Source organism: Oncorhynchus keta, chromosome 6 (assembly GCF_023373465.1).
Source record: "Oncorhynchus keta strain PuntledgeMale-10-30-2019 chromosome 6, Oket_V2, whole genome shotgun sequence".
In the NCBI taxonomy this organism is placed as follows: domain Eukaryota; kingdom Metazoa; phylum Chordata; class Actinopteri; order Salmoniformes; family Salmonidae; genus Oncorhynchus; species Oncorhynchus keta.
This window is the reverse complement of record NC_068426.1, coordinates 25,043,675-25,071,145: the sequence shown is the minus strand read 5'-3', so window position 1 is coordinate 25,071,145 and position 27,471 is coordinate 25,043,675. Positions and strand designations below refer to the sequence as shown.

Here is a 27,471-nt window from a genome sequence, read left to right as displayed (position 1 = left end):
CCTGTCGGCGTTTGAGGCATTTAGCCTCCTGGATGTAGGCCAGGTTCTTGTGGTCAGTCCAAACCGTAAAGGGATGTTCCGAGCCCTCCAACCAGTGCCGCCACTCCTCCAAAGCCAGTTTGACCGCAAGAAGCTCCCGATTGCCGACACCATAGTTTCTCTCCGCATCCACCTTTACCACGAAGGGAAGAGAAGGATCTGCATGAACGAGAATGGGTGCAGGAGAAAACCGACATTTCAGGTCCTGGAATGCCTTCTCAGCATACATGCCCAGCTGAGCCCTTGGTGAGCATTGTCAATGGCGCCGCCACAGCACTAAAGTTTCTCACAAATCTCCGGTAGAAATGAGCAAAACCCCAAAAAAGCTGAACTTGCTTGAGCGTGCTGGGTCACGGCCAGTAGCCAAGGCTCCTACCTTTTGGGAGTCCATCAGTACATAGCCCTGTGACACGATGTATCCGAGGAAGGAGATCTGAGGAACGTGAAACTTCAGGAACAAGTGATGAGCGAGGAGTGTTTGAAGAACCTGGAGGACATGTTCAACCATGGACTTGGAGAAGATGAGGATGTCATCTAGGTATACAAACACTAATTGGAAAAGGAAGTCACGCAGTACATCATTAACCAAGGCCTGGAAAACGTCTGGAGCATTAGTAAGTACAAACGGCATGACCAGGTACTCATAATATCCATTAGGAGTGTTGATCGCTCTCTTCCATTCATCCCCCTGTCTGATGCGCACCAGATTGTAAGCATTCCGCAAATCCAATTTAGAGGAAACCGTAGCTCCCCGGAGTCTCTCAAAAGCTGATGACATAAGAGGAAGGGGGTAACGGTTCTTGATGGTAATGTTATTTAAACACTGGTAATCGATACAGGGACGTAATCCCACATCCTTCTTCCCAACAAAGAAAAAACCCGCTACTGCAGGGAAACATTGATGCCTGCAGTTCGAAGACCAGTGAACATTGAAGCAGGAACCCACGACACCTCCCAGCATGCCCCTCATAGCACTCCAGTGCCGGGAGATGAGGCTCCCGGGGGGAGGAAGACGATGAGCTGGTAGGAAGGGGAGGGTTAGAAACCGCCACAGGTGCAGCAGCAGCTGCTCCTGTCTGTCCTGTCCTAAATCCTCTGACAATGTCTTCAGGCACACCTCATGGCAACCAATCACTGCGCGCCTCATGGCAACCAATCAAGTGGTGGAACTCTGAGTGTCCCGCGGACAACGGAGAAATCTCTGCTGGGTCCATTTTGCTCAGGTCTACTGTGACATTCATGCTAGTACGAACTCGGACCCAGGCACAGAGAAACACAGCAGGTAGAGGAGGTAAGGGTAAATCCAGAATATTTACTCAAGGTCTTCATAGCAAAACAACAAAGCAAGGGCACACGAGAACACTGAACAAAACATGAGACCTGAGCAACTGGCCCAGTCCACAGAGGAACCTGGTGTTCCCAATTAGGCCAATCAGGTTCACCTGGAAACTAGAAGTAACCAGTGGCAACTTCAGATAGTACACTCAAGGGAGAACCTGACTTGTGACAAAAGGCGCCCATCAGAAGCCAATGCTGCCCCTATTTCAAAGTAATTCCTGTCCTATAGTGGAAATGTTAATTTAGCTTCCACCTCCGAAGAATGATCCAGGCTGCTAATAAATATTCACGAATTTGGGGTGGGAACATTGTGGTGATTTCCACATCACAACAAATAACAAGAAATAACAAGAAATAGGGCACTGAAAGCTGTCAGTGTAGCTAGCTAGCATGCTAACCTTATCCAGATAGCTAATGTTATCTGTTGTTGCTCCACCGTATTCAAAAGATTAGCCAGCTGGCTGGACTATGGCTGGTTCTGGAGCTGGAGCTGGATTTGTCATAAGCATTTAGGGAAAACTTGATATGATATGTAACAACACCCTGAGTGCATCAGACACGATATGAAACCCCAATACAAAATGTAACAACAGCACAAAAGAAATGAACAAGTTAGTGGAATTTTCCTTCACGGGTGCCTTTTCATTATAGCATAGACACTTGTGATTTCTAGCTGCACCAGTCAAGGCAGCGATAAAGGCAGTGGAGCGTGGTCAAAACCATTCATCTTGGGCCGACGGGGGCGGGGTTCCAAAATGTAATCACATCACAAGCAATTTCACCATTTATAAAGTTTTTTATTTAAATACAAACTAGCTAAAAAAATAAGTGAAACTTGACAAATGATCTAATGATTATCTATTATATTGCTCAGCTCAGTCGCCACTCGAGAATGGAAAGAACTTTGCAGGCGTTTCTGATTAATAAACAATGTCATGTTGGTAGGTGGTAACGTTCAAATAAAACCCAGCCCTGAAAAAAAACCACACTGAAAACTATTAGCATGTCATATCACAGGGAAAACACTGCATTGGCACGGAAATTATATGAAGTTACCATTTCTGAGTTCCCACTTCAACCTCAAATATATCATACAGTGACTTGACTTAAATCGTTGTGCAACATCGTGGGTAAGCTATGGGCATTGTCTTTCAGTTGAAAAAAAGTGCATTTACACTCTTGTGGGTGTTTTAAGAAAGCACATAGCAGAAAATGGGAAATTACTCTTGAAATCCACTTTGATTGAATTATAGCCGTAGTCATCTCTTTCCACACACATCTATGAACAATGACACACACATGCGTGTTCACAAACACACACGTTAACGCACGCACACACATACAGACACACCCAGGCCTTCTCCAGTCTCACCTCTGCTGCGTCGGCGTCCCCTGTGCTGCTCTGTGTAGAACTTCAGCTGGGTCTCATCATCACCCTCTGACCCAGAGTCTCCTTGGCGACCAAACACACTACCAGCCACTGGAAGAGGAGGGGAAGAGGGAGAAAAAGAGGAGGATGAACAGTGTGGAGGACTATATTGTGTCAAAAATGTATTGTGTGCCAACACTGACAAGAGGCTTCAATATAATCTAAAAGTGGGACATCATTGGGAAACACATTCTTTCCATCACTGGGAAAGAATATGAGCCTCTTGACATTATTTCAATGACAACTTGAGAATTTATGAAAGACAGTGAATCCAGTTATTTTCACCATTGAAAAGAGCAGTGACGTGGTAATGGAGAATGGTTCAGAAGTAATATCATGTTTTGATATGTGGGTTAGTTATCCATCCCGGGGAGAATGAGGTGAACTAAGGACAGAGGTGAACAGACTGAAATGTGAATACCCAGACACCTGTTCAAAACCATTGGCTGTGCCACGACTGAAACTGCCATTACAGTGTCTGTCTGGAATGGACTCACACAATGTATTTTTGTTTGACAGCTAGTTTCAATCAATAACACACCACATTAAACCAATTTTCTTTCAATGTTCCCTCTTCCTTCTTCCCTCAGCCACCAACTAAGCCTATACAATACTCCCTGACCCCATCAAGATCCACTTATCCAAAACAAATGGTAGACTACAATGGTAGACTACAATACATTTCAAATTTCAATGACCCTGAATTTCCCACTCACAACATTTAAGTTATTTAGCAGATGCTCTTATACAGGACCAAGTAGGGTGAAGTGTCTTGCTCAAGGGCACATCAACAGATGTTTCAACTAGTAGGCTCAGGGATTTGAACCAGCGGCTCTTCGTTAACTGGCCCAACTCACTCCACCGCTAAGCTACCTGCGGGCCACTGAAAGTAAACTGCATTAAAACTCCACTAAGTGTTTACTCTAAGGCCTATTCAAAGTTTCTCAACTCATCCTAAAAGCATTTGGCTTAAATCTAATCTCTCAAGGACTACAAACACAATCTCACTGTAAAGAAGAAAGGCTGTGAGAAACTAAAAGCACAATTACCACAAAATGCCTAGTTTACCTGTCTTTGGGGCAAGCCGTGTTCATGTTGTGTTGTGAATTAGTAAATCTACTTGAAACACCGGATTAAATGTGCCAATTTGCCGCCTAGCGGAAAAGCGCACCAAGGAGACAGGAGCGCATCGAGCTTTCACAAGCGGGTCCTTGGAATTAATTATGTTTCGGGAAAACAAAATTAGTCTTTCCATCATTTAGGAATTTGATGGCAAGGTTTTCTTAGATGTCTCACTTTGTGAAATGTTCAGGCTGGCAGGACAATTGAACGCTTTGGAATAGACAAACTGCTTGCCTGATTGCATGGGCTCGGTAGGTGCACACTTCAAGGTGTGTTATGGAGCGGAGCACTTGAAAGGCATGCTCACCTTTAACCACTGAATAAAGCTATTGCAGCACACGAAAAAAATGCAGGATGAACTGCAGAATCAGAATGCAGCAGGAAACCTTAGGACGATAAGAGACCAGACCTTCACCATAACAAAGAGAAACAATATACACAAAGTATACCAAACATTAAGAACATCTTCCTAATATTGAGTTGCACCCCCCCCTTTGCCCTCAGAACAGTCTCAATATAACCCCAAAGTGGACGTGTCATAATACCCATAAAAACCTGAACAAAAATATAAAAGCAACAAGAAAAAAATTCAAAGATTTGACTGATTTACAGTTCACATAAGGTAATCAGTCAATTTAAATAAATGAATTAGGTCTATGGATTTCACATGACTGGGCAGGGGTGCAGCATTGAGTGGGCCTGACAGGGCATAGGCCCAGCCACTAGGCAGCCAGCAAATCAGAATGAGTTTCACACCACAAAAGGGCTTTAGTACAGAAATACTCCTCAGCTCATGAAACATGGAACCAACAATTTGCATGTTGATGAAATAGGAAATATAGAAAACATCGATCTTGTCAGTAGGCTATTGGTGAATGTTTTTGAGCTCCTCAAAACTACATCTGCTCCACTACAGGATAGGAAAGAAACCTTTAGGTAGAAATTTGAGTCTGCCTAAACCATAGGCATGTTCCCTCATTCTCTGAACATTTGTTTCCCGTTCTCTCCATCCCACAGTGTTCATGTTTAACACACCGTATTCTAACATGATGCATACATTTATACCCAATTTTACAGCACATTGAGTCCTTTCCCAAATAAACCAGTTTGTAGGCAACAAAGCAAAATAATGACTCAAACTTTTCCCGAAAAAACTTTTAACTACAAGTCAAATCTTTATGAGGCAGACAGTCCTTCACGAGTTATGGCTTGTAATATTCATGAAGTCAATAAAATAAGGTATTTAATCTACCTTTGCTTGACGTTTGCCAAGAAAAAAAGGTTTGGGTGAGACTTAGTGATAAAATACCTCTCCATCATTGGCAATAAAACCAGCCATGCTTTCGAGGAACAGTAGGGCGTATTTCAGATCAGGAGAAACACAATTTCCTACGTGTCTGTCCAACTGTGACATCTGACAACAGAAATAGGTAACTTATGTCAGTGTGATGTTTTATCTTTTCCGTTATTACACCAATACAGAATTGTGCTCCCTTTCTCTAAATAGTTGAGAAAAACAAATAGCCTACAGCAGTGGGCGAAAGAGATAATAGAATATTCAAACAGTAAATGTTGGTGGAACATTTAACAGGGGTGTTCCTGAAGAACTCAAATGCCATGCTTTTTTTCTGGCCTTAGTTACATAATGTGAGTGGAAATTCATCACCCTGAGCTGCTTAATTCAGTTAGAGACCAATACCTTCTTTTTCCTTAAGCACCGTCTGCCGCCTGCATTTCGATTTCTGTCACGTACAATTAGGGGGAGGATTGATGAGGGCTTTAATTGTTTCATTGTGAGTATCCAGGGAATGGAAATGGTAGCTGAGGCCAGACCTATAAGTTGTTACCTCTGATGGAATGGGAAATGTCATAGAGCCATTATCCATTATCCTATATATCACATGTCTCAGGGGCCTTATGCATGTCCTAGTACTGTCAAGGCATCCTGAAATGCTAGCTCATTCACCTGTTTCTCTTGTCTTTAGGAGTGGAGGCCCATTTTGAAGGCCCTCGGATACACCTCAGTCTATCTCTCCACTTACTGTTGCAAGCCATTTCGATTTTGCTAGTCAGTATCACTCAGATATCATGTTAAAATTGTAAACATTTCTCTCCACCCTATGGCAAATGTGTAGAATTGCATGAAATGACTAATACAATTGCGCCCCTACCCCCATCAAATATATGCCATTTAGCAGACGCTTTTATCCAAAGCGACTTACAGTCATGTGTGCATACATTCTACGTATGGGTGGTCCCGGGAATCGAACCCACTACCCTGGCGTTACAAGCGCCATGCTCTACCAACTGAGCTACAGAAGGACCAATGTTTGTCATCCCTACTCTAGGTACTCCAATAGCCCTCCAGGACAATCTAAAGTATTTCTGAGGTTTAGTTCACAGCAGACAAAACACAATCAGAGGCCAAATTATTTGGAAAGCTCTCAAAGGGCCATTGACTGGCTTCTGTTGGGACCCACTGGGCACAAAATGGTTGGAACAATGTTGTTTCCATGACATTGAACCAATGTGGAATAGATGTTGAATTGGCGTCTGTGCCCAATGGGGAGTCCCTCCATTGGCGGAGAAGTGAAATTTATTTTAATTTAATTTTTTTTACAAAATAGAACGATTAAGAGACTGAATCACCATGATCCCTAGGATCAAACAAGCCAAACATCCATAAAGCTCAAGAGGAAACTAAGATGGAGACCAGTGTTTCCCCTATGCATTTAGCAGTGGTGCACCACTGCCGCTAAATCGTGTCTGACACTGCAATAAAAACATAAATAATAATAATATTGTAGATGTAATAGATGTAAGATAACTCTGCCCCTGCTGCCGAAAGAACACAGACACATACAAGCCATGTCCTTTCGGTATTTGAAGACGATGAGGATGTATAAGCCTTTAGTACTGGAAAAAAGCAATAGTGTGACTATATTAAAGAAGTAGCCCACCGTTATCTGATGTAACTCTCTGAGGTGTGGGATGTAATGACGGTGAATTATCTCTGGGGTAGGTTTATAACTGAACCGAGATCACGTTAGACTTCTGGCAAATCACACGTTTAGAATGTGCCTTTAAAACAGGTGTTGGAGGATTCTCATCTCGTCACAGTTTTTGCTCTCGAGGGTGGTTTAGTTGACTTAGTTTAAATGGCACTATTTCTAGGTGGCTTTATCCTGTAGCGGCTATAAATCCCTTCATTATGCATTTTGTTTTTCAATCTCCACGCATTCATCAGGTCTTTAATGTCATGGTGGCACGGGAGTACTGAGGAGAGGTGTTCAGACACACATGCACGCACACACATACACACGCACCCAGGAACGCATGTACAGACCACACACACGCACACACATACCATCTCCCTCACACACACACACACACACACTGGGGTCGTGTTCAAGTTTGATTTGCAAATTGAGCTCAAGAGACGACCGCCGAAACAGCACGGATCAAACGGTGAAAGTGGAGAGAGGAGACAAGAAAGAAAAATAGATGGAAGGAGGGAGAAATATCACTCCATTAACATGCTGAGATATTCATGCAGATATACGGGCAAGTGGAGCGACTTCCAAGAGCGAGTAAAACAAGTCAGTAGGCGAACATGTGCATCAAAAGTTTAAAGGCTGCAGTCCCGTGTTACAAATGAGGTGGTAAAACAGAGGCCACCGAACAAGCCTGTCAGGAAAAACACACACGCACACACACACACACACACACACACACACACACACACACACACACACACACACACACACACACACACACACACACACACACACACACACACACACACACACACACACACACACACACACACACACACACACACACACGCTCAGTGCATTTATTTCTATTGTAGGTGTTGTACCAGACAGACAGGACATGGTTGTGACAAAGAACAGAGGTTTTTCGGACCTCTTATTGAAATGTGTCAACTCTGTCTATCCTCCCCCTCACTCCCCATGTCTCTCTCTCCCCCTCTCTCTCGCTCTCTCTCTCTCTCACACACACATACCCACACTCCCTCCCTCCCTGTGAAATGCATCACCTCCCTATCCTGTCGTCATTATGCCTGCTCTCGCTTCCATGTCAAGGGCACTACTGGTGTCTAACACACTTCCATAAAAAGCATTGACTCTGGAGGCTGAAGCTAAACTATAGAGCGAAGACGGTAAAGTTTTCCATTAGTCCGGCTGCCTGCCTATCTGAGTTGTGTCACACCTTCAACCCCTCTCCATCTCTCCTAAACAGTGTGTGTGTGTGTGTGTGTGTGTGTGTGTGTGTGTGTGTGTGTGTGTGCAGTAGATTCACACCCTTCATAACTAAAATATGCAGTTCAAAATAAAACATGTACCAATTCAAATTCTCCCTGAATTTTGAAATGGTTCAATCAACACCTTTACCAAATAAATAAACTTAGTATTCTCTTTAAGTTTAATGTCAATTACTATAGTGAAAGCTTCTGTCTCTTTGCACGTCACATTGACTTGCACCAACACTGAGCTCAACGTGGACGTAGTAGTTCCAATAATGCATTGTTACTCGCAGCAGAAGAGTCATTCATACTGCATTGACAAAGTCCCAGATGGATCGCGTCTGCAGCAAGTGACAAGGCATGATGGAGGAATATGAGGTATGAAACACAGAGAGAGAGAGAGAGAGAGAGAGACAAGCGGAGAGAGTGTTGGAGGACATAGTGAGAGGAATTGAGGATGTAATGAGAGGGAGTGAGGAAGAGAGAGGGAGACCAAGAGTGACAGTGGTTGGAGAGGGAGAAAGTGAGGGACAGAGGTTAAAAAGAAAGGGAGGTGAGGAAGAGAGAGAGGGATGATACAGTGAGAGAGAGAGAGAGAGAGAGAGAGAGAGAGAGAGAGAGAGAGAGAGAGAGAGAGAGAGAGAGAGAGAGAGAGAGAGAGAGAGAGAGAGAGAGAGAGAGAGAGAGAGAGAGAGAGAGAGAGAGAGAGAGAGAGAAGGGCTATAGTGAGAGAGGATAGGGAGGATAGGGTGGGGGGAAAGGTTACATGAGGAAAGAAAGCGGGAGCTGCTTTTCAATCTGCCCTGTGATGGGAGTGATTAAGGTGGTGCAGACACTGGGAGGCGAGGCAGCGATGAGTTCATTCTGCACTATAAAAGCTAATCATTTTTCTGTCGGGGAGCACAGATCACCCTCTGCTTCTGCCACGCACGCCATCACATCAACACAGTACCACACCTAATGGACTTCAGCTCTGGTGGACTAGTGTGAGTGATGGTGTGTATGAGAGAGAGAGAGAGAGAGAGAGAGAGAGAGAGAGAGAGAGAGAGAGAGAGAGAGAGAGAGAGAGAGAGAGAGAGAGAGAGAGAGAGAGAGAGAGAGAGAGAGAGAGAGAGAGAGGTATTCATGCAACTGTATGTATGTGTGCTCTTCATATGTTTGTATGAAAGCAGGGAAGGGAATTACTGAGAACACAACTAACAAGACCGTGACTATTTGCCAAGGCCAATTTTGTTGCCTTTGTTTGTAGGGATGAGATAGAGTGAACATGGGAATGAATGAGTCAGTATGTGCAAAGACGTGTGGTATTATGTATCTATATGACTGTGTGTGCGTGTCTGTGAGGGACAGCATACATTATCTATTGCTGCCCCTACCCGTGACCGCATCTGCATCTGTTTAAACCTGAAAGGTTAAGTGTGGTTTACCCAAAATAACACAGGCTGTAATTATACAGAGATGTGGGTAAACAAACGCCTTCTCCGTACTTCAGCAGTGAAAGCACCAGGGAGATGCAGTAAATACAACATGGCATGACAAGCGGATGAGTACGGCTAACACACTCAACGTGTGTGTGTGTGTGTGTGTGTGTGTGTGTGTGTGTGTGTGTGTGTGTGTGTGTGTGTGTGTGTGTGTGTGTGTGTGTGTGTGTGTGTGTGTATGCGCATATGCCTGTGTGTGTGTACAGTAAGTGCATGATTGCTGGTCTTATCCTGCTCTGCCAATGGTAATCAAATTCAGGCTGCATTCAAGCTGTGGCTGAGCGACTGCCCCTAAAAAGCTACTTCTTGTTTTGAAAATGTCCCATGTGGGGGATTGAACGAGATGGCCGCATGAACTAAGAGCTCTGCACAAGGAGTTTCCAATTCCTAATCTTACCTCCACTTCAAGTTTAAACTCCTTTAGCTTTAGTAAAAAGAAGTCATGGTGGCTATAAAAGGCGACACTACAGGTGACATGTTTACCCGGACTCGAGCATTAGCGACGGAAAAAGCCTCCAATTAGAAGCTAGCTTCAGAAAAAGCTAGCGCCATTAGCCAGGAGCAAGAAGACCCGTTCCTCCCCGAGGCCCAACGAATGCCAACCTCGCACTCTGTCGAAGACATCCTTTCTGAGTTGAGATCCCAACGTACAGAACTCAACATTAAGTTAGATGCCATTAACTCTCAGGTCAGTGCGATAGGGGGCAAGGTGACAATCCTGGAAAACGCTTTGCCTGACATCAACAACAAGATAACCATAAACGCGGGGCGCCTGGACGAGGCAGACGGGCGAATCCTATCCATGGGAAACTTATTGACAGATGCCATGGAAACAATAGCATATGCTAAAAATAAAATCGAGCATCTGGAAGAGAAAACAGAGGACCGGGAAAACAGGGGGCGAAGGAATAATTGTGTTCTATTAAATCTGGGCGAAAAAGAAGAGGGAAACATGCCACTGATCCGCTACCTGCAAGACAAACTTCACGAGTGGCTCCACCTGTCCACCGACAGGTCCATAGAACTCGAGAGAGAGAGAGAGAGAGAGAGAGAGAGAGAGAGAGAGAGAGAGAGAGAGAGAGAGAGAGAGAGAGAGAGAGAGAGAGAGAGAGAGAGAGAGAGAGAGAGAGAGAGAGAGAGCTCACCAAGCACTGAGGCCCCCACCAGCAGCCAGACAACCACCGCGCCCAATCACCATACGTTTCCTGGGATTCACCGACAAGGAACGAGTCCTACAGGTGGCGAAAATCAACACCATCACAGTGGCAAACGCCAAACTCACTTTACACCAGGACCTGTCAGCTGGAATACGCCGAAAGCGCCGAGAGTTTGACGAGGTGAAGAAATACTCCATTGACCGCGGCATCTTCAGGGGATTCAAATACCCAAACGAGCTCAGGATTCTTCACCAAGGAGCCCTGCGACACTTCAAAACTCCCGAAGAGGCTAAATGTTTTTTGAAAGACAATCCTGGTCAATGAGAAACTGACTAACTGATTACTAAAGGAGGTAAGACAACATATAGCCGATATCCAAAGACCCACCCTCCCCGTTAAATGTTATTATAGCCGTCCAATCTATATTTATTTTCCTTTAGCAGAGAGGGATAGGCTCTATAGCCTAACCTAGGCCTACTAACGTTTCACCCTACTTTTATTTCCCCCCTTTTTTTTCCTCTCTTTTTTTGTTGTTGCTATTATTACTTGTGGGTCCCTATGTCCCTTGGGGGAGGTATATGTAGGCTGGGCTATTGATTTTATTTTCTCCCTCTCTTTTAATGTGGTCTGGACGGGGGCTACGTTGTCATTTACTCAATGCGGGCGGAGAGGATGAGGCATTTCTTTGGTGGGGAGGGGGAGACGTTGTGCGTGGCTAACTATTCCCGTTGTTTTTTTTTTTTTTTTCAGTTTTGAGAAGAATTGAGACTGAGAGGGGGGTAAAAGATCCAACGGGATGTGTCAAGTTGTTTGGGAACTCGGCTGGGGTGTTCAGAGATTGTTATTTTATGTACACGATTTAGTTTCCTTTTATGTGAACGCAGCTGTAACTATTATTCACTTTTACCCAGAGCTGACTTGCACTAAAGTTCGATTACTGTTCGTTGACTAGTACCTTAAATCTTTTGACATGGAACTGCCATGGTCTAGGTCATGCAACAAAATGGAAAAAGATTCTATGTGCTCTAAAAAAGGAAAAAGCAGACAACGCGCTATTACAAGAGACACACCTCTGTTATGCCGAACATGCCAAACTCCGCAGAGCTTGGGTGGGACAGGTGTATTTCTCATCTTTCAAATCAAACAGTACAGCCATACTTATCCATAAGAATGTTCCATTCATAATTGACAAAAACATATCTGATCCGGAGGGGAGATTTATTTTGATAACTGGGTCACTGTATGGTCAACCAATTACTATCTTAAATACACTGCTCAAAAAAATAAAGGCAACACTTAAACAACACAATGTAACTCCAAGTCAATCACACTTCTGTGAAATCAAACTGTCCACTTAGGAAGCAACACTGATTGACAATAAATTTCACATGCTGTTGTGCAAATGGAATAGACAACAGGTGGAAATTATAGGCAATTAGCAAGACACCCCCAATAAAGGACTGGTTCTGCAGGTGGTGACCACAGACCACTTCTCAGTTCCTATGCTTCCTGGCTGATGTTTTGGTCACTTTTGAATGATGGCGGTGCTTTCACACAAGTGGGTTGTACATCAATGCGAACTGTGGCAAGAAGGTTTGCTATGTCTGTCAGCGTAGTGTCCAGAGCATGGAGGCGCTACCAGGAGACAGGCCAGTACATCAGGAGACGTGAAGGAGGCCATAGGAGGGCAACAACCCAGCAGCAGGACCGCTACCTCCGCCTTTGTGCAAGGAGGAGCAGGAGCAGCACTGCCAGAGCCCTGCAAAATGACCTCCAGCAGGCCACAAATGTGCATGTGTCTGCTCTAACGGTCAGAAACAGACTCCATGAGGGTGGTATGAGGTCCACAGGTGCGGGTTGTGGTTACAGCCCAACACAGGACGTTTGGCATTTGCCAGAGAACACCAAGATTGGCAAATTCGCCAGATGAAAACAGGTTCACACTGAGCACATGTGACAGACGTGACAGAGTCTGGAGACGCCGTGGAGAAAGTTCTGCTGCAGGCAACATCCTCCAGCACGGTTTGGCGGTGGGTCAGTCATGGTGTGGGGTGGCATTTCTTTGGGGGGCCGCACAGCCCTCCATGTGCTCGCCAGACGTAGCCTGACTGCCATTAGGTACCGAGATGAGATCATCAGACCCCTTGTGAGACCATATGCTGGTGCGGTTGGCCCTGGGTTCCTCCTAATGCAAGACAATGCTAGACCTCATGTGGCTGGAGTGTGTCAGCAGTTCCTGCAAGAGGAAGGCATTGATGCTATGGACTGGGCCCGCCCGTTCCCCAGACCTGAATACAATTGATTACATCTGTGACATCATGTCTCGCTCCATCTACCAACGCCACGCTGCACCACAGACTGTCCAGGAGCCAGAGATCTTGATAGCCAGAAGAACAGAAGAAGAAAAAATCGTAACCTGCCCCGACCATCCTTCTCCTGCTCCTACTGGCTTTCGCTGAAGTTGCATGTGGAATGCCAAAAGCTCCTGTTCCTCTTATAGAATATTAGTTCAAAAGTATTGTGGAGCTCCTGCACCTAAATATAAACAATACCAGCATCCAAAATGAGTACCGGAACCTATTTCAAGTCAAGCACTGATAAAAAGTAATCAGGTAGGCCAATTTTATGTTTCCACTGGATCAGAGCATGCCATTTTTCCCTTTCACGCTAAGTGGTCGAAAGGGAGAGAGCTGGAAAGATTTTAAAAATATATTGAGGAACTATTATTCTGAATGGATGTAAAAACATGAAGACTAAGAGAAAAGATTGTTTTGCTCACTGCTTTAGCACACTACGCCAACCCTGATGTCCTTGCCGTGTCTGAATCCTGGCTTCGGAAGACCACCAAAAATCCTGAGGTTTCCATCCCCAACTACAACATTTTCCGTCAAGATAGAACTGCCAAAGGGGGAGGAGTTGCAATCTATTGCAGATATAGCTTGCAAAGTTCTGTCATACTTTCCAAGTCTTTTGCCAAACAGTTTGAGCTTCTAATATTAAAAATTAGTCTCTCCAGAAATAAATCTCTCACTGTTTCCACCTGTTATAGACCCGCCTCAGCTCCCAGCTGTGCCCTGGACACCATATGTGAATTGATTGCCCCCTATCTATCTTCAGAGTTCGTTCTGTTAGGTGACCTAAACTGGGATATGCTTAACACCCCGGCAGTCCTACAATTTAAGCTAGACGCCCTCACACAAATTATCAAGGATCCCACCAGGTACAACCCAAAATCCGTAAACATGGGCACCCTCATTGATATTATCCTGACGAACTTGCCCTCCAAATACACCTCTGCTGTTTTCAATCCGGATCTCAGAGATCACCGCCTCATTGCCTGCATCCGCTATGGGTACGCGGTCAAACAACCACCCCTCATCACTGTCAAATGCTCCCTAAAACACTTCTGCGAGCAGGCCATTCTAATCGACCTGGCCCGGGTATCCTGGAAGGATATTGACCTCATCCCGTCAGGAAAGTAATTTCCTCACCATCATAAATAAGCATGCCCCATTCAAAAAATGTAGAACTACGAACAGATTTAGCCCTTGGTTCACTCCAGACCTGACTGCCCTCGACCAGCGCAAAAACATCCTGTGGCAGACTGCAATAGCATCGAATAGTCCCCGCGATATGCAACTGTTCAGGGAAGTCAGGAAAGCAAAGGCTAGCTTTTTCAAACAAAAATTTGCATCCTGTAGCTTTAACTCCAAACATTTTTGGGACATTGTAAGGTCCATGGAGAACAAGAGCACCTCCTCCCAGTAGCCCACTGCACTGAGGCTTGGTAACACTGTCACCACCGATAAATCCACGATAATTGATAATTTGAATAACCATTTCTCTACGGCTGGCCATGCTTTTCTCCTGGCTACCCCACAACAGCTCCCCCCACAGCTACTTTCCCAAGCCTCTCCAGCTTCTCCTTCACTCAAATCCAGATAGCAGATGTTCTGAAGGAGCTGCAAAACCTAGACCCGTAACAATCAGCTGCGCAAGTCAATCTGGACCCTCTCTTTCTAAAATTATCCGCCGCCATTGTTGCAACCCCTATTACCAGTCTGTTCAACCTCTCTTTCGTATCATACCAGATCCCTAAAGATTGGAAAGCTGCCGCAGTCATACCCCTCTTCAAAGGGGGTGACACTCTAGACCCAAACTGTTATAGACCTATATCCATCCTGCTCTGCCTTTCTAAAGTCTTCGAAAGCCAAGAAAATAAAGAGATCACTAACCATTTCGAATCCCACCGTACCTTCTCCGGCTGTGCAATCCTGTTTCCGAGCTGGTCACGGGTGCACCACGCTCAAGGTACTAAATTATACCATAACGCCATCGATAAAAGATTGTACTGTGCAGCCGTCTTCATCGACCTGGCCAAGGCTTTCGAGTCAGTCAATCACAGTATTTTTATCAGCAGACTCAACAGCCTTGTTGTCCCCAAATGACTGCCTCGCCTGGTTCACCAACTACTTCTCAGAGAGTTTAGTGTGTCAAATCGGAGGGCCTGTTGTCCGGACCTCTGGCATTCTCTATGGGGGTGCCACAAGGTTCAATTCTCGGGCCGACTCTTTTCTCTGTATATATCAATGATGTCGCTCTTGCTGCAGATCCACCTCTATGCAGAAAACACCATTCTGTATACATCTGGCCCTTCTTTGGACACTGTGTTAACCAACCTCCAAACAAATTTCACAACAAAGCCTCCTTCACTCATGCCGCCAAACATACTCTAGTAAAACTGACTATCCTACCGATCCTTGACTTCGGCGATGTAATTTTCAAAATAGCCTTCAACAATCTACTCAGCAAACCGGATGCAGTCTATCACAGTGCCATCCGTTTTGTCACCAAAGCCCCATATACCACCCACCACTGCGACCTGTATACTCTAATCGGCTGGCCCTCGCTACATATTCGTCGCCAGACCCACTCGCTCCAGGTCATCTATAAGTCTATGCTAGGTAAAGCTCCGCCTTATCTCAGCTCACTGGTCACGATAACAACACCCATTACTTGCTACTATGGCCTATCTCCTCACGCCCTTTGCACACGGTGTATATAGACTTTCTTTTTTTCTATTGTGTTTATTCCATGTGTAACTCTGTGTTGCTGTTTGTGTCGCACTGCTTTGCTTTATCTTGGCCAGGTCGCAGTTGTAAATGAGAACTTGTTCTCAACTGGCCTACCTGGTTAAAAAAGGTTAAATAAAAAAAGTAAAAAAAGAATCCTCTTTAAAACCTGTTTGTGTACTTGTCTCTATCCTCATGTCAATAAATATGACAGACAGTGATGTAGGGGTGAAAAAAGAGGGGTAAACTATAAACTCCAGTGGGTGATCGAGATAAGATGAACAACCAGCGATATAAACCATATGATATTAGAACTTTAAGAACTGTATTGTTTAATTGCACTAATTATCTTTTTTAAGTGTTGGTTCTGCTTTACGGTCCTTGGATGGCCTCTCCATCTGCTTGCTTTGTCCCTCTCTCGGTCTTCTCTGCCTCCTGCATCGCAGCCTGCCTCAGCCTCAACACTGTCTGCTCATCACTGTCTGCTCATCACTGTCTGGCTCACTAATCTCTGTAAAGCTAGCTAGCCACCTGACTGAAATATCAGCGACTATTTGCCAGTTGTAGACTAATTCTCCCAGATCCTTTTTTTGTGTGTGTGGGGGGGTGTCTCGGCCGTAGCCGTGGGAGGAGTTCGCTGTTGGACAGAGTGGTGAATGAATGAGAACTAACAAGGCAAATCTGGGGTGAGTAGGAGAACATAATGAGCGTATCTGAATCATGATTCCACTCGTTCTCAGAGAGGCAGGTACGATTAGAGCTCAGATCAAGAATATTAGCGTTCTGAGCATTGATCAACGCTGGGAACGCAATAAGTGGGTAAACGATAATGAACTAAATAAAAAGGTGAGTAAACACTATTTCACAAAAAGGTGCATAAACCCCTTTTATGTGTGTTTCCCCTCCACTACATCCCTGATCACAGATGGTGATGGAGCAAGTTGCTAAAGTGTGATGCTTCAAACTGCCTGTTTGACAGAAATCCTAGCAGAAATGACCTCTGAGATTGAGATTTCTAATGTTTCTGGAGGAGCACGAGCTCTCGATATTAGGCATAGTCAATAGTGTTATCTAATAGTAAAGCCTGCAATCCAAGACAGTGATGGTAATACTATGGAGACAGATATACAGTACATGTCCTTTCAGAAGCTATAACGGGGGCCAGATTAAAAACACAACACACTGCTAGTTATAGACTCCAAGGGTACTTCAACTAGTCTACAATGGTGATTCCAGAGGGAAGTTTGCTGATAAACATGCTTTCTAGTGTGGTAGGACTGATGTGAATAAGACTGAATTGTTGATTACTAAGAAGTCTTATGCTTGATCTTGATATTTCATTGTGATAACAGTGAACCAGGTGATTTACCTGCAATAACACATTCTCAAAGCTTGTTGAATTGAAAACGTCATGATGTTAATTTGGACGTGCGATAAAAGTTAATATAGGCCTAGTCTAGAAAATTGAATGAATAGGATGTTTTTATTATATACAGTATTCCAGCTAAATAAATGTGTGTGGGCAGCAGCGCTATATTATATTCCACCATGCTTCATTCTAACTGGCTTTTGTTTGCAGTCTGGCCTTGGCAGGAAATCATGGCGGGCTGATCAGTTGGAATGAAGTCCAAGCGGGGTGGGAGAGTAGTGGGAGTGCCAGACGCCCATGCCATAGTGCCCCAGGCAGCCCACTTCTAGCCAAGTGCACATCAGGAAGAAGCACCTCTTCAGTGGCTCCACTGATCCCTGACCAGCCCTAGATCCCCCAGGCGGGTGCCCCTCTCTCCTCACGCATGCAGAATTGAGCTCAGGGAAGACAAATCTACATTCGGTCCAATACTGGTCCAAGGTACGTCGATGTGTATCCGTGTGAATCACTTCTTTGTTTCTGTCTCTGTTTATGGCTGCCTGTGGCCTCTCTCTCTCTCTCTCTCTCACTCACTCACTCACTCACTCACTCACTCACTCACTCACTCACTCACTCACTCACTCACCTCACTCACTCACTCACTCACTCACTCACTCACTCACTCACTCACTCACTCACTCACTCACTCACTCCATCTCTCTCTACCCTAATCTGCATCCAATTAAATATCCAACCACTTGATATTCGGTTTTGAAACTGGCAAACAGGTGGCAGCACAGTTGCATTTTACAGTACAACAAACAAACAGATTCCAATCATCTCTGAGTTTATGGAACCTGAAGGCTTTCAAAACAAGACTCTTCTAAAATTGCAGTGCCATGAAGAAATTGCTGACAGCATCACAATATAAGCACCCACAGCCCAAATTCATGTCCTCATATATCTGTGACACAGGTCAGGGTAAAATATTGGAACAGGTGGGGGTTTGAATGGTCACCACTCCCACCCAAGTGGCCTTACTGTCTACCTCTATCTCCCCTGGATGTTTATTCACATATTCCATTTTGATTAATGGATCGTTTAGACTAATGAGCATATAAATGGCACACACAGCGCTCCGGGTGTAATCGGCAAATGGCTGGGACAGGGAAAGAGTACTTTGGCAAATGCGATCCCATAAGGTATGACTGATGACTGGCTGAAAAGGGGGCTCAAATTCAGAACCCTTAGCACCATGGCTCCTTTGGGTTATTAACACCAGCCACACAGGGTTTCATTCCTCCATCTTGGGTAATTGTTGCACCTCCCCTATGATTGCCTCCATCCACCCTGTACGATTGACAGTGAGGCTGGGGACACCATGGGTTGTTAGGGCCATCTAAAATGGATGTTTCACACCTAAGACCAGGAGGTGTCAATTGAATCCTATTCCTGTAAGATTATCAACCAGTGAGACAGAATATATGGCACATTAATAACTGTTGTAGGGCTACGCAGTCAGGCTGACATATGAGATGCATGACATATGATGAGTAGCAATCATGTTCATCTGGTCTGGAGAAACGGTCAGTGTCAGATTGTGCAGTAATTACATTGATGGTTAGAAACACGTTGCTCGACTTTCAGTTAAGCATGAGTCCATTGATGTAATATCCTGGAAGGAGTATGCACACCAGTGGAGACTCCTGAGAGGAGGAAGGGGAGAACCATCCTCCTCAGTGAATTTCATAAAAATGTAAATGGTAAAACATTGAAAAAGTTAGACTTTGTATGTTAAACTACTAAATGTATTCACTTGTCGCCAAATAATTAACTAAAACACACTGTTTTGCAATGAAAGTCTATAGTCGCCTCAACAGCACTCTGTAGGGTAGCACAATGGTGTAGCCGGAGGAAAGCTAGCTTCCGTCCTCCTCTTGGTACATTGACTTCAATACAAAACCTAGGATGCTCTTGGTTCTCACCCTCTTCCATAGACTTACACAGTAATTATGACAACTTCCAGAGTTAAACAACATGCCAGTTCTTGCAGCATGAACTGACATGTTGTTTACCCAATCAAAGGATCAGAGACTGAATATAGTACTGAAAGCATAAGCTACAGCTAGCTAGCACTGCTGTGCATAACATGTGGCGAGTAGTTGATTCAAAAAGAGAGAAAGACAATAGTTGAACAGCTCTCAACAAATTAATTTCTTCAAAAATTAAGGAGAAGCAAGAGAGAGAGATTTTTTTCACTTTCAGTTTCTCTTACTTAGCTAGCAAATGCAGCTGGCTAGTTTAGTTACTCAAACACCAGGCTCAAACATGATCAGGGTTATATTCTGGGATTAATTCGGGGTGGTATTCTGTTGAAAAATGTTTCTTTAACGTAAGCAAATGAACCAGGGATAAAAAAAAACTGAATTTGTCCAATAGAAACTCTCGTTCGCAACTGTTGGACTGACGATTACCCCCTAGATAAGCTAGATGCAGGCAAGAGTGTGCAAGGCGGTATTGAATGTGTCACTGTCTGTCCATGTGTCACTGTCTGTCATCTCAAATGTTTTACTAATTTTACATCTCAATTGGGTTGAGGTCGGGTGATTGTGGAGGCCAGGTCAACTTATGCAGCACTCCATCAATCTCCTTCTTGGTCAAATAGCCCTTACACAGCCTGGAGGTGTGTTGGGTCATTGTCCACTTGAAAAACAAATGATAGTCCCACTAAGAGCAAACCAAACTCTGCATCTTCAAAGGCACAGCGGCTGGAACCAAAAATCGCGAACAGATTTCCACCAGTCTAATGTCCATTACTCGTGTTTCTTGGCCCAAACAAGTCTCTTCATCTTATTGGTGTCCTTTAGTAGTGGTTTCTTTGAAAGCAATTCGACCATGAAGGCCTGATTCACACAGTCTACCTCCGAACAGTTGATGTTGAGATGTGTCTGTTACTTGAAATCTGTGAAGCATTTATTTGGGCTGCCATCTGAGGTGCTGTCACGACTTCCACCGAAGTCGGCTCCTCTCCTTGTTCGGGCGGCGTTCGGCGTTCGGCGATCGACGCTCCATTTCTCATATATCCATTTGTTTTGTCTTGTTCCATTACACACCTGGTTTTCATTGCATAATTACTGTTAGTCCTCTGTTCCCCACCATGTCTTTGTGTGCAATTGTTTATTGTTATGTGGATTTTGTCAGGAGTTATACTTTTGCTATGTTCCGTGTTTTTGGTACGTTATTGTTCTTATGTGCTGTCATTTTTGGACCAGAATTAAAGTGCGCCTGTTTATTACACTCTGCTCTCCTGCACCTGACTTCGCCTCCCGTACACACCCCTTACAGGTGCAGTTAACTCCAATGCAGTTATCCTCTGCAGCAGAGGTAACTCTTGGTCTTCCTTTCCTGTGGCGGTCCTCATGAGAGCCAGTTTCATCATAGCACTTGACAGTTTTTGCAACTGCATTTGAAGAATCTTTCAAAGTTCTTCAAATGTTCCGGATTGACTGACCTTCATGTCTTAAAGTAATGATGGATTCTCGTTTCTCTTTGCTTATTTGAGCTGTTCTTGCCATAATATGGACTTGGTCTTTTACCAAATAGGGCTATCTTCTGTGTTCCACCCTACCTTGTCACAACACAACTGATTGGCTCAAAGGCATTGCGAAGGAAATCAATCCCACAAATTAACTTTTAACAAGGCACCCGTTAATTTAAATTCATTCCAAGTGACTACCTCAAGCTGGTTGAGTGAATGCCAAAAGAGTGTGCAAAGCTATCATCAAGGCAAATTAATCATCTAAAATTACACTTTGTGTTATTTCATAGTTTTGATGTCTTCACTATTATTCTACAATGTAGAAAATAGTAAAACTAAAGATAAACCCTTGAATGACTAGGTATGTCCAAACTATTCACTGGTCCTGTACTGTACTTTCATTCATAGGCTAGGTTGTAGCAACCTCATGATGGGTATAGGGAAAGTTATTGAATGGAATATGAATGACAGTCATCCAACATGCTGTAATAGAAATAAGACCATGCTCATTAATAATCATATTGTCCTTCCTCATCATAAACGGCACTGAGTGCCACTGATGCACACATGCATGCAAACAAGCATACACACACACACACACACACATTGTTTTCTGGCTGTAGATCACCTGGCCTGTTATAGGGCTGCAATCATGGTGTACTATCTAGAGGGAAGATTGAAGGGGGCTGACACACACACACACACACACACACACACACACACACACACACACACACACACACACACACACACACACACACACACACACACACACACACACACACACACACACACACACACACACACACACACACACACACACACACACAGGTCAGGGTAAGTAACAGGCCTTGCTAATTCAGCCAACACATTTTCTGTCCCCATCCTGTTTCTTAATTTAGGGAATCTACTGAGTAGAGACAGACACAATACTGAAAACTTTCATCTGGAACTTCAAAGCATCAATTTATATCAGATAAGTGGGATAATAGAAACAAGGTTAGGCTGTCATAGTGGGCCAAATATGAGTTCTGACACATCAAAACAGTTCCATAGCTCCTAAGTAGCACATCAAACATTATTACAGTGGGAAACGCAGTGCACAAAGGTGTACGCACATACAGTGGGGTCAGAATACATAAACCAGGAACTCAATTTGAGGCTAAACTTAATTGTGAAAAGACTTCAAAGTCTTTGAATGGTGGCTTGGGCAGAATGTTAACTAGGCCAATCTTGGAGCCCTCAAAAGCTGCATGGTGAAATAGAGACAACAATGAAATATGAAAATCTGAACTTGAAGGGGAGAGATTTGTGTCTTGCGTGCTGATGTAGTTTGTGTGTGTGTTTGTGTGTGTTTGACATGTAGAAAGATAATAGAATAAAGAAGAAGAGAGAGAGAGAGTAGTGAGAGAGTAGAGAGAGCACTTCTCTCCATTTCAGCACCAAGGACAGCGCTCTATTTGTTGAGTCTCACTGAACCAAACAGGACATTTCAACAGACCGCCTGCTCCGGAGAAACTTGACCAACTTGTTCTCACTCAGACTTGATTCCCTCATAATCTCTAATAGTGTCTCTCTATTCAGACTCTATTCTACAATAGCAGAGACACTGTCTTTGGTGCTGAAGTGGGGTACAGCAGTCTCTATCGCTTTCTCTACTCAGTCCCTCTCTACACCGTCGTTCTCTTTCTCAAACACAAGCGTACTCACAAAGAATGGAAACATAACTACTTGAACACATGGATCCCACAACTAGAACCGTTCCCACTCACTTCTCCCCACAACCTAAATCTAAGAAATGTATGCCCCTATCATTAGTTTCACTCATCAGCAAGACTCTTAATAAACTACACAGATGGTGTTCTCTCCCCCTTGCCTGTCTTGTGTCACTGAGACGCCCCTGCGCAGCATGGGGCCTCGTGCCACTGTGCCACCGTGCCAAAGGGCCTGTCTCCGCCATGGCCTCTCATTACAATGCAAAAGTAATCAGCAACAACAACAACGGGGGAAATAAAGAGAACTTCACAGCTGCACTCACACTTAATCTGTTTAAAAACTGGCATCCATGTAAAACAAATGTTCAGTGGGGCTCGTGGAAATCTGGAGAGACGGCAGAAAAGGGAACTAATTTACGGCATAAAACGCTGTTTCAAGCCAGCCCAAATGAAATAGAAAAGTCTGTCATAGCCTCCCTCTAGTCTCGTGCATTCCCAGTTCCTGCCTTCTCCATCTTGTGTATAATTTGACTGCGCGTTCATTTCCGTGCGTGGCCTAATCTCAGAGCCTAGCCGTCAAACTCCCTTTCCCTTTCCCTCCCTCGAGTTTCCCTTACGTAAAAGCGCTAGTCCAATTAGCATGTTTGTTATCCCGCTTTGTGCTGAGAAAAACTATTTCAACTGTAGGTCTCGAAAATAGTTTATTTTCTCTCCGAGTCACAGAGAGGAAATCTCCTGCCAGCGACTTGCACTGAGACTCTTTAGAATTTGAAAGTTGGACCACTGAAAGGATTTGATTTCACAGAGCCGACATGCACTGACAAAGCTAATTCCTGGGCTATTCGCTCAGGGTCTTTCAATGACAAAATCTTCTAACTTGTGGCTTAACAGAAAATATAAAAACACTTTTTTCAAACACAAAGACATAGCCTTCCTGTTAGTTACATTGGTAATTGTTAGGGCCTGCTCTACAGGATCTCACAGCTAGGCTCTGTGTAATACGCTACATTACTTAGCATATAGAGCAGGCGGCGTGAGGGGGTGATGAAGTGTGTAGTCAAGGGCACGGGGTAAGCTGTCCAAGGTTAGTGTCTCATTTCCACAGTGGCCACTCAGTCTCTTCCAGTAGTGGGTAATGTCAAATTGATGGGTCTTTTACTGTCATATATGATTTGAGTGCATGGAAATGGCCAAGGTCTGAATTTATGGTCATGAGGACTGAGGTCATGGATGTGACTACAATCTAGACATTGTAGTGAGACGCTGCATCACACACACAAGCCTCCAGAAAGTAAAGGGATACAGCATACTAGAATAACAAGCCAAATTATCATCAGCATGTTCTTGTACATTCTATATATATTATATACCACCTCGGACAGTTACGTCGGCAGACTAGTCATGATGGATCGGCGGGGCTCCGTGTCGCTAGTAAAGGGTCCAGGCTAGGCCAATTGGCAAAAGAGGTATTGTAGCCCAAGGATTGGCTGGTGGACCTTTTTGGCTAGCTGGGAGATGGGCCTAGCTCGAGGCTAACTCCAGGGTAACTGGTGCTTGCTTTCGGGACAGAGACTTAGCCAGGAGTTGCCACCCGGATAGCAGCGAGCTAGCTGTGATGATCCGGTATAATGGTTCAGAGCTTGCGGTATGAATCAGAGATGTGGTGGAGAAAAAGCAGTCCGATATGCTCTGGGATGATAACGCGCTGTGCAGACTGGCAGGAATTGACCGGGTTGAGGCTGGCTGATGTCCGAGATAACGGTGAGGACCGCTAGCAGTGGCTAACTTCCAACGAGCTTGTAGCTAGTTAGCTGGCTTCTGATGGGGGTTCCGGTTCTAAAGTCTAAAAATATTTGATCTCTGCCTAGAAGGCCAGCATCCCGGAGTCACCTCTTCACTGTTGACGTTGAGACTGGTGTTTTGTGGGTACTATTAATGAAGCTGCCACTTGAAGACTTGTGAGGTGTTTGTTTCTCAAACTGGACACTCTAATGTACTTGTCCTCTTGCTCAATTGTGCACCGGGGTCTCACACTCCTCTTACTATTCTGGTTAGTGACAGTTTGCGCTGTTCTGTGAAGGGAGTTGCACGAGATATTCAGTTTCTTGACAATTTCCCGCATGGAATAGCCTTCATTTACGAGAACAAGAATAGACTGACATTTCAAACAGCGAGTCCCTTGATGAACGCATGGTGGATGAATGCCCATCCTCGTGGTCTTTCCAGTACGTTGTACAAGAAGTTCTGAAACTTTCTGTAGCGCTTGCTGTAGCGCTTGCTGTAGCGCTTGCTGTAGCGCTTGCTGTAGCGCTTGCTGTAGCGCTTGCTGTAGCGCTTGCTGGAGGCTGAGGTGGTCAGAAGAAAGGTCTTTGTGTTTCTGTCCATTTTGAGCCTGTAATTTAACGCACAATTGCTGATGCAATTGTCTAAAGGCCAGTTTTATTGCTTTTTTAATCAGGAAACAGTTTTCAGCTGTGCTAACATAATTGCAAAAGGGTTTCTAATGATCAATTAGCCTTTTATAATGATCAACTTGGATTAGCTAACACAATGTGCCATTGGAACACAGGAGTGATGGTTGCTGATAGTGGGCCTCTGTACGCCTATGTAGATATTAGTTCCTTTGTTTTTGTCTTTGTTTTAGTATGGTCAGGGCGTGAGTTGGGGTGGGCAGTCTATGTTTGTTTTTCTATGTTAGGTTTTGAGTTCGACCTAGTATGGTTCTCGATCAGAGGCAGCTGTCAATTGTTGTCCCTGTTTGAGAACCATACTTAGGTAGCATGGTTTCACTTTTGAGTTGTGGGTGTTTGTTTTCCGTGTGAGTGTTTGGTCCACACGGTACTGTTTCGGGTTTCGTTCGTTCACTTTATTGTTTTATATTTCAGTGTTCAGTTCGTTTCATTAAATATTACATCATGAACACTTATCACGCTGCGCTTTGGTCCTCCTCTCTTTCTCCCGAAGACGATCGTTACAGATATTCCATAACAAATATTCAATTTCCAGCTAATTTACATTAACAATGTCTACACTGTATTTCTGATGAATTTAATGTTATTTTAATGGACAAAAAACATTATTTTCTTTCAAAAACAAGGACATTTCTAAGTGACCCCAAACTTTAGAATGATAGTGTACATGGTGGGTGTCAACCTTGAAAGAAATGTGCTCTCTGTACATTGATAAAAGGCTTTCATACTGAATATTTTATTTATTTATTTAACCTTTATTTAACTAGGCAAGTCAGAACAGTGACTAATGAGCCTTAGTCTTACCTCTGGTGTGGCTTGGGCCTCTGTTGCGTCCTGTAGAAGAGTTGTGTGTGACGTTGTGTTGAAAGTGGGAGATCTCCGGGGTGGTGTTAGTACGGAAACTCTCCTTAAATCGCCGCATCAATGCATCCACTGTCTCCTGCTTGGGGTCAAGGGCTGTGGGAGGGATAAAACAACGAGATGTGAGATCTGTTAAAAGGTTTCACACTTAGAGAGGGTTGGTTACAAAGCATGAGAAACAGGCACTGGTATGTTGTAAATGAAAACAGGGAAGAGTAAAGCAAACAAACACATTTGAATGATAGTCGGGTTGTGAAAATACTTGTATATTGTAGATTAAAAAACAACTGCTTTGCATCAAAGCTGCATTTAGAATGCATATATAATAAATATGATGAAATACCTTGAATCTACTTTGATTACTGACTGTGACTTTGAGGGCTATACATCTGGGCAGTTTGATATCAGGAAGGCCATTTTACTTTTGGACCCCAATTGATTGGAACAGACAAGGTGACAAAACAAGTTTGCCAAGTTCGATTCATTTAGAGTATTTTAGACTGAACAGCTGACTCACGCTCGACTCGGTCTAAATCAAAATGCATTTTGTGTCAAGCACTGTAAATTACAAAGCCTAGTCACAGTAGATACATTGGTACTTATTTGGTGCACTGTCTTCAGTACATTTCCGCCTCCTATAAGTACAACAGGTTGCTGAAAACAAGATGGGCTCTGCCTTTCTGACTGCCTCAGTTCAACAACCTTTCATCGCTACAGGAATCCCCCTTCAATGGGCTGCCCCTTGCCCACACTGTTGAACACTTCATTCCTAGTTCAATCGGCACGCTTAACTGAAGAAACAACAAAGACAGAATGCAAAATGGCGTTTTATAAAATAGTTTGGGGAATGGCCTTGTCTCCGAGGGAAGATCCTCGGCGCCATGTGATGTGATGGCGGGTAGCCCTATGCGGGACTGCTGGCATAACCCCCCCCCACCCCCACCCCACCCCACCCCCATGACAGGCCTTAAGGTTATTATATATAGCTGGTGAGGAGGTGGATGGTTGTTGAAAACTGTTGCTGAAAAACAGCAAGTGAGAGAACATGGGAAAATGGACATATAATACATCCCAAGATGTACACCCATTGGTTGATAGAGAGGAAGGTGATAATTGCAAAAGTGATTCCATAGGTTAAACATGAAGCTTGAGGAATGTGCATTATTGTGCCATGCTCATAGGCTATAAGGTAAATAGGTTCATGACATTCCGCACATGTCTAATAGGAAAGAGGAGAAGAAACAGGAAGTTATGCTGATGATGATACATTTGCATTCATGCCCACTATGCCCCTAGAATAAGAAACTAAGTGAATTGTGTTATGCTTACTGGATGAAGTTAAATTACATTTCAACCCCTGAAGAAATAACCTTTTTGAAATGTTGTCAAGTTTGGCATGAAGAAGCAGTTGTGCAATTCACATCTGAACAAGAAAATACCCCAGAAGCTTTGCACTATTTCAAAGTGGGTATCACTGCTGAATCGGGCTGCTTTAATAGACTCAAAGCACAAAGGACTACAGATGAGAAGAAAAAATGGGCCCATTTCTTTCCAGTTAATCTTCCAAAATAGAGCGCTCCAGTTTACAATAGGTAATGGGCATTGTTTGCATAGCCCCCTTTGAAAACCAATA

General features: G+C 44.1%; 1 protein-coding gene across 2 annotated transcripts in view; it reads right to left on the bottom strand.

Annotated features, from left to right (window-relative positions):
• LOC118384863 (astrotactin-2) overlaps positions 1–27,471 on the bottom strand; it is a 529,880-nt gene that overhangs the window by 358,142 nt on the left and 144,267 nt on the right. For both annotated transcript variants that reach the window (XM_052521172.1, XM_052521173.1), the window contains 2 exons: positions 25,782–25,934; positions 2,750–2,857 (listed from right to left, as the gene is read on the bottom strand). In XM_052521172.1, the coding sequence (XP_052377132.1) occupies positions 2,750–2,857; positions 25,782–25,934 (261 nt within the window). The remainder of the gene's footprint in view (positions 1–2,749; positions 2,858–25,781; positions 25,935–27,471) is intronic.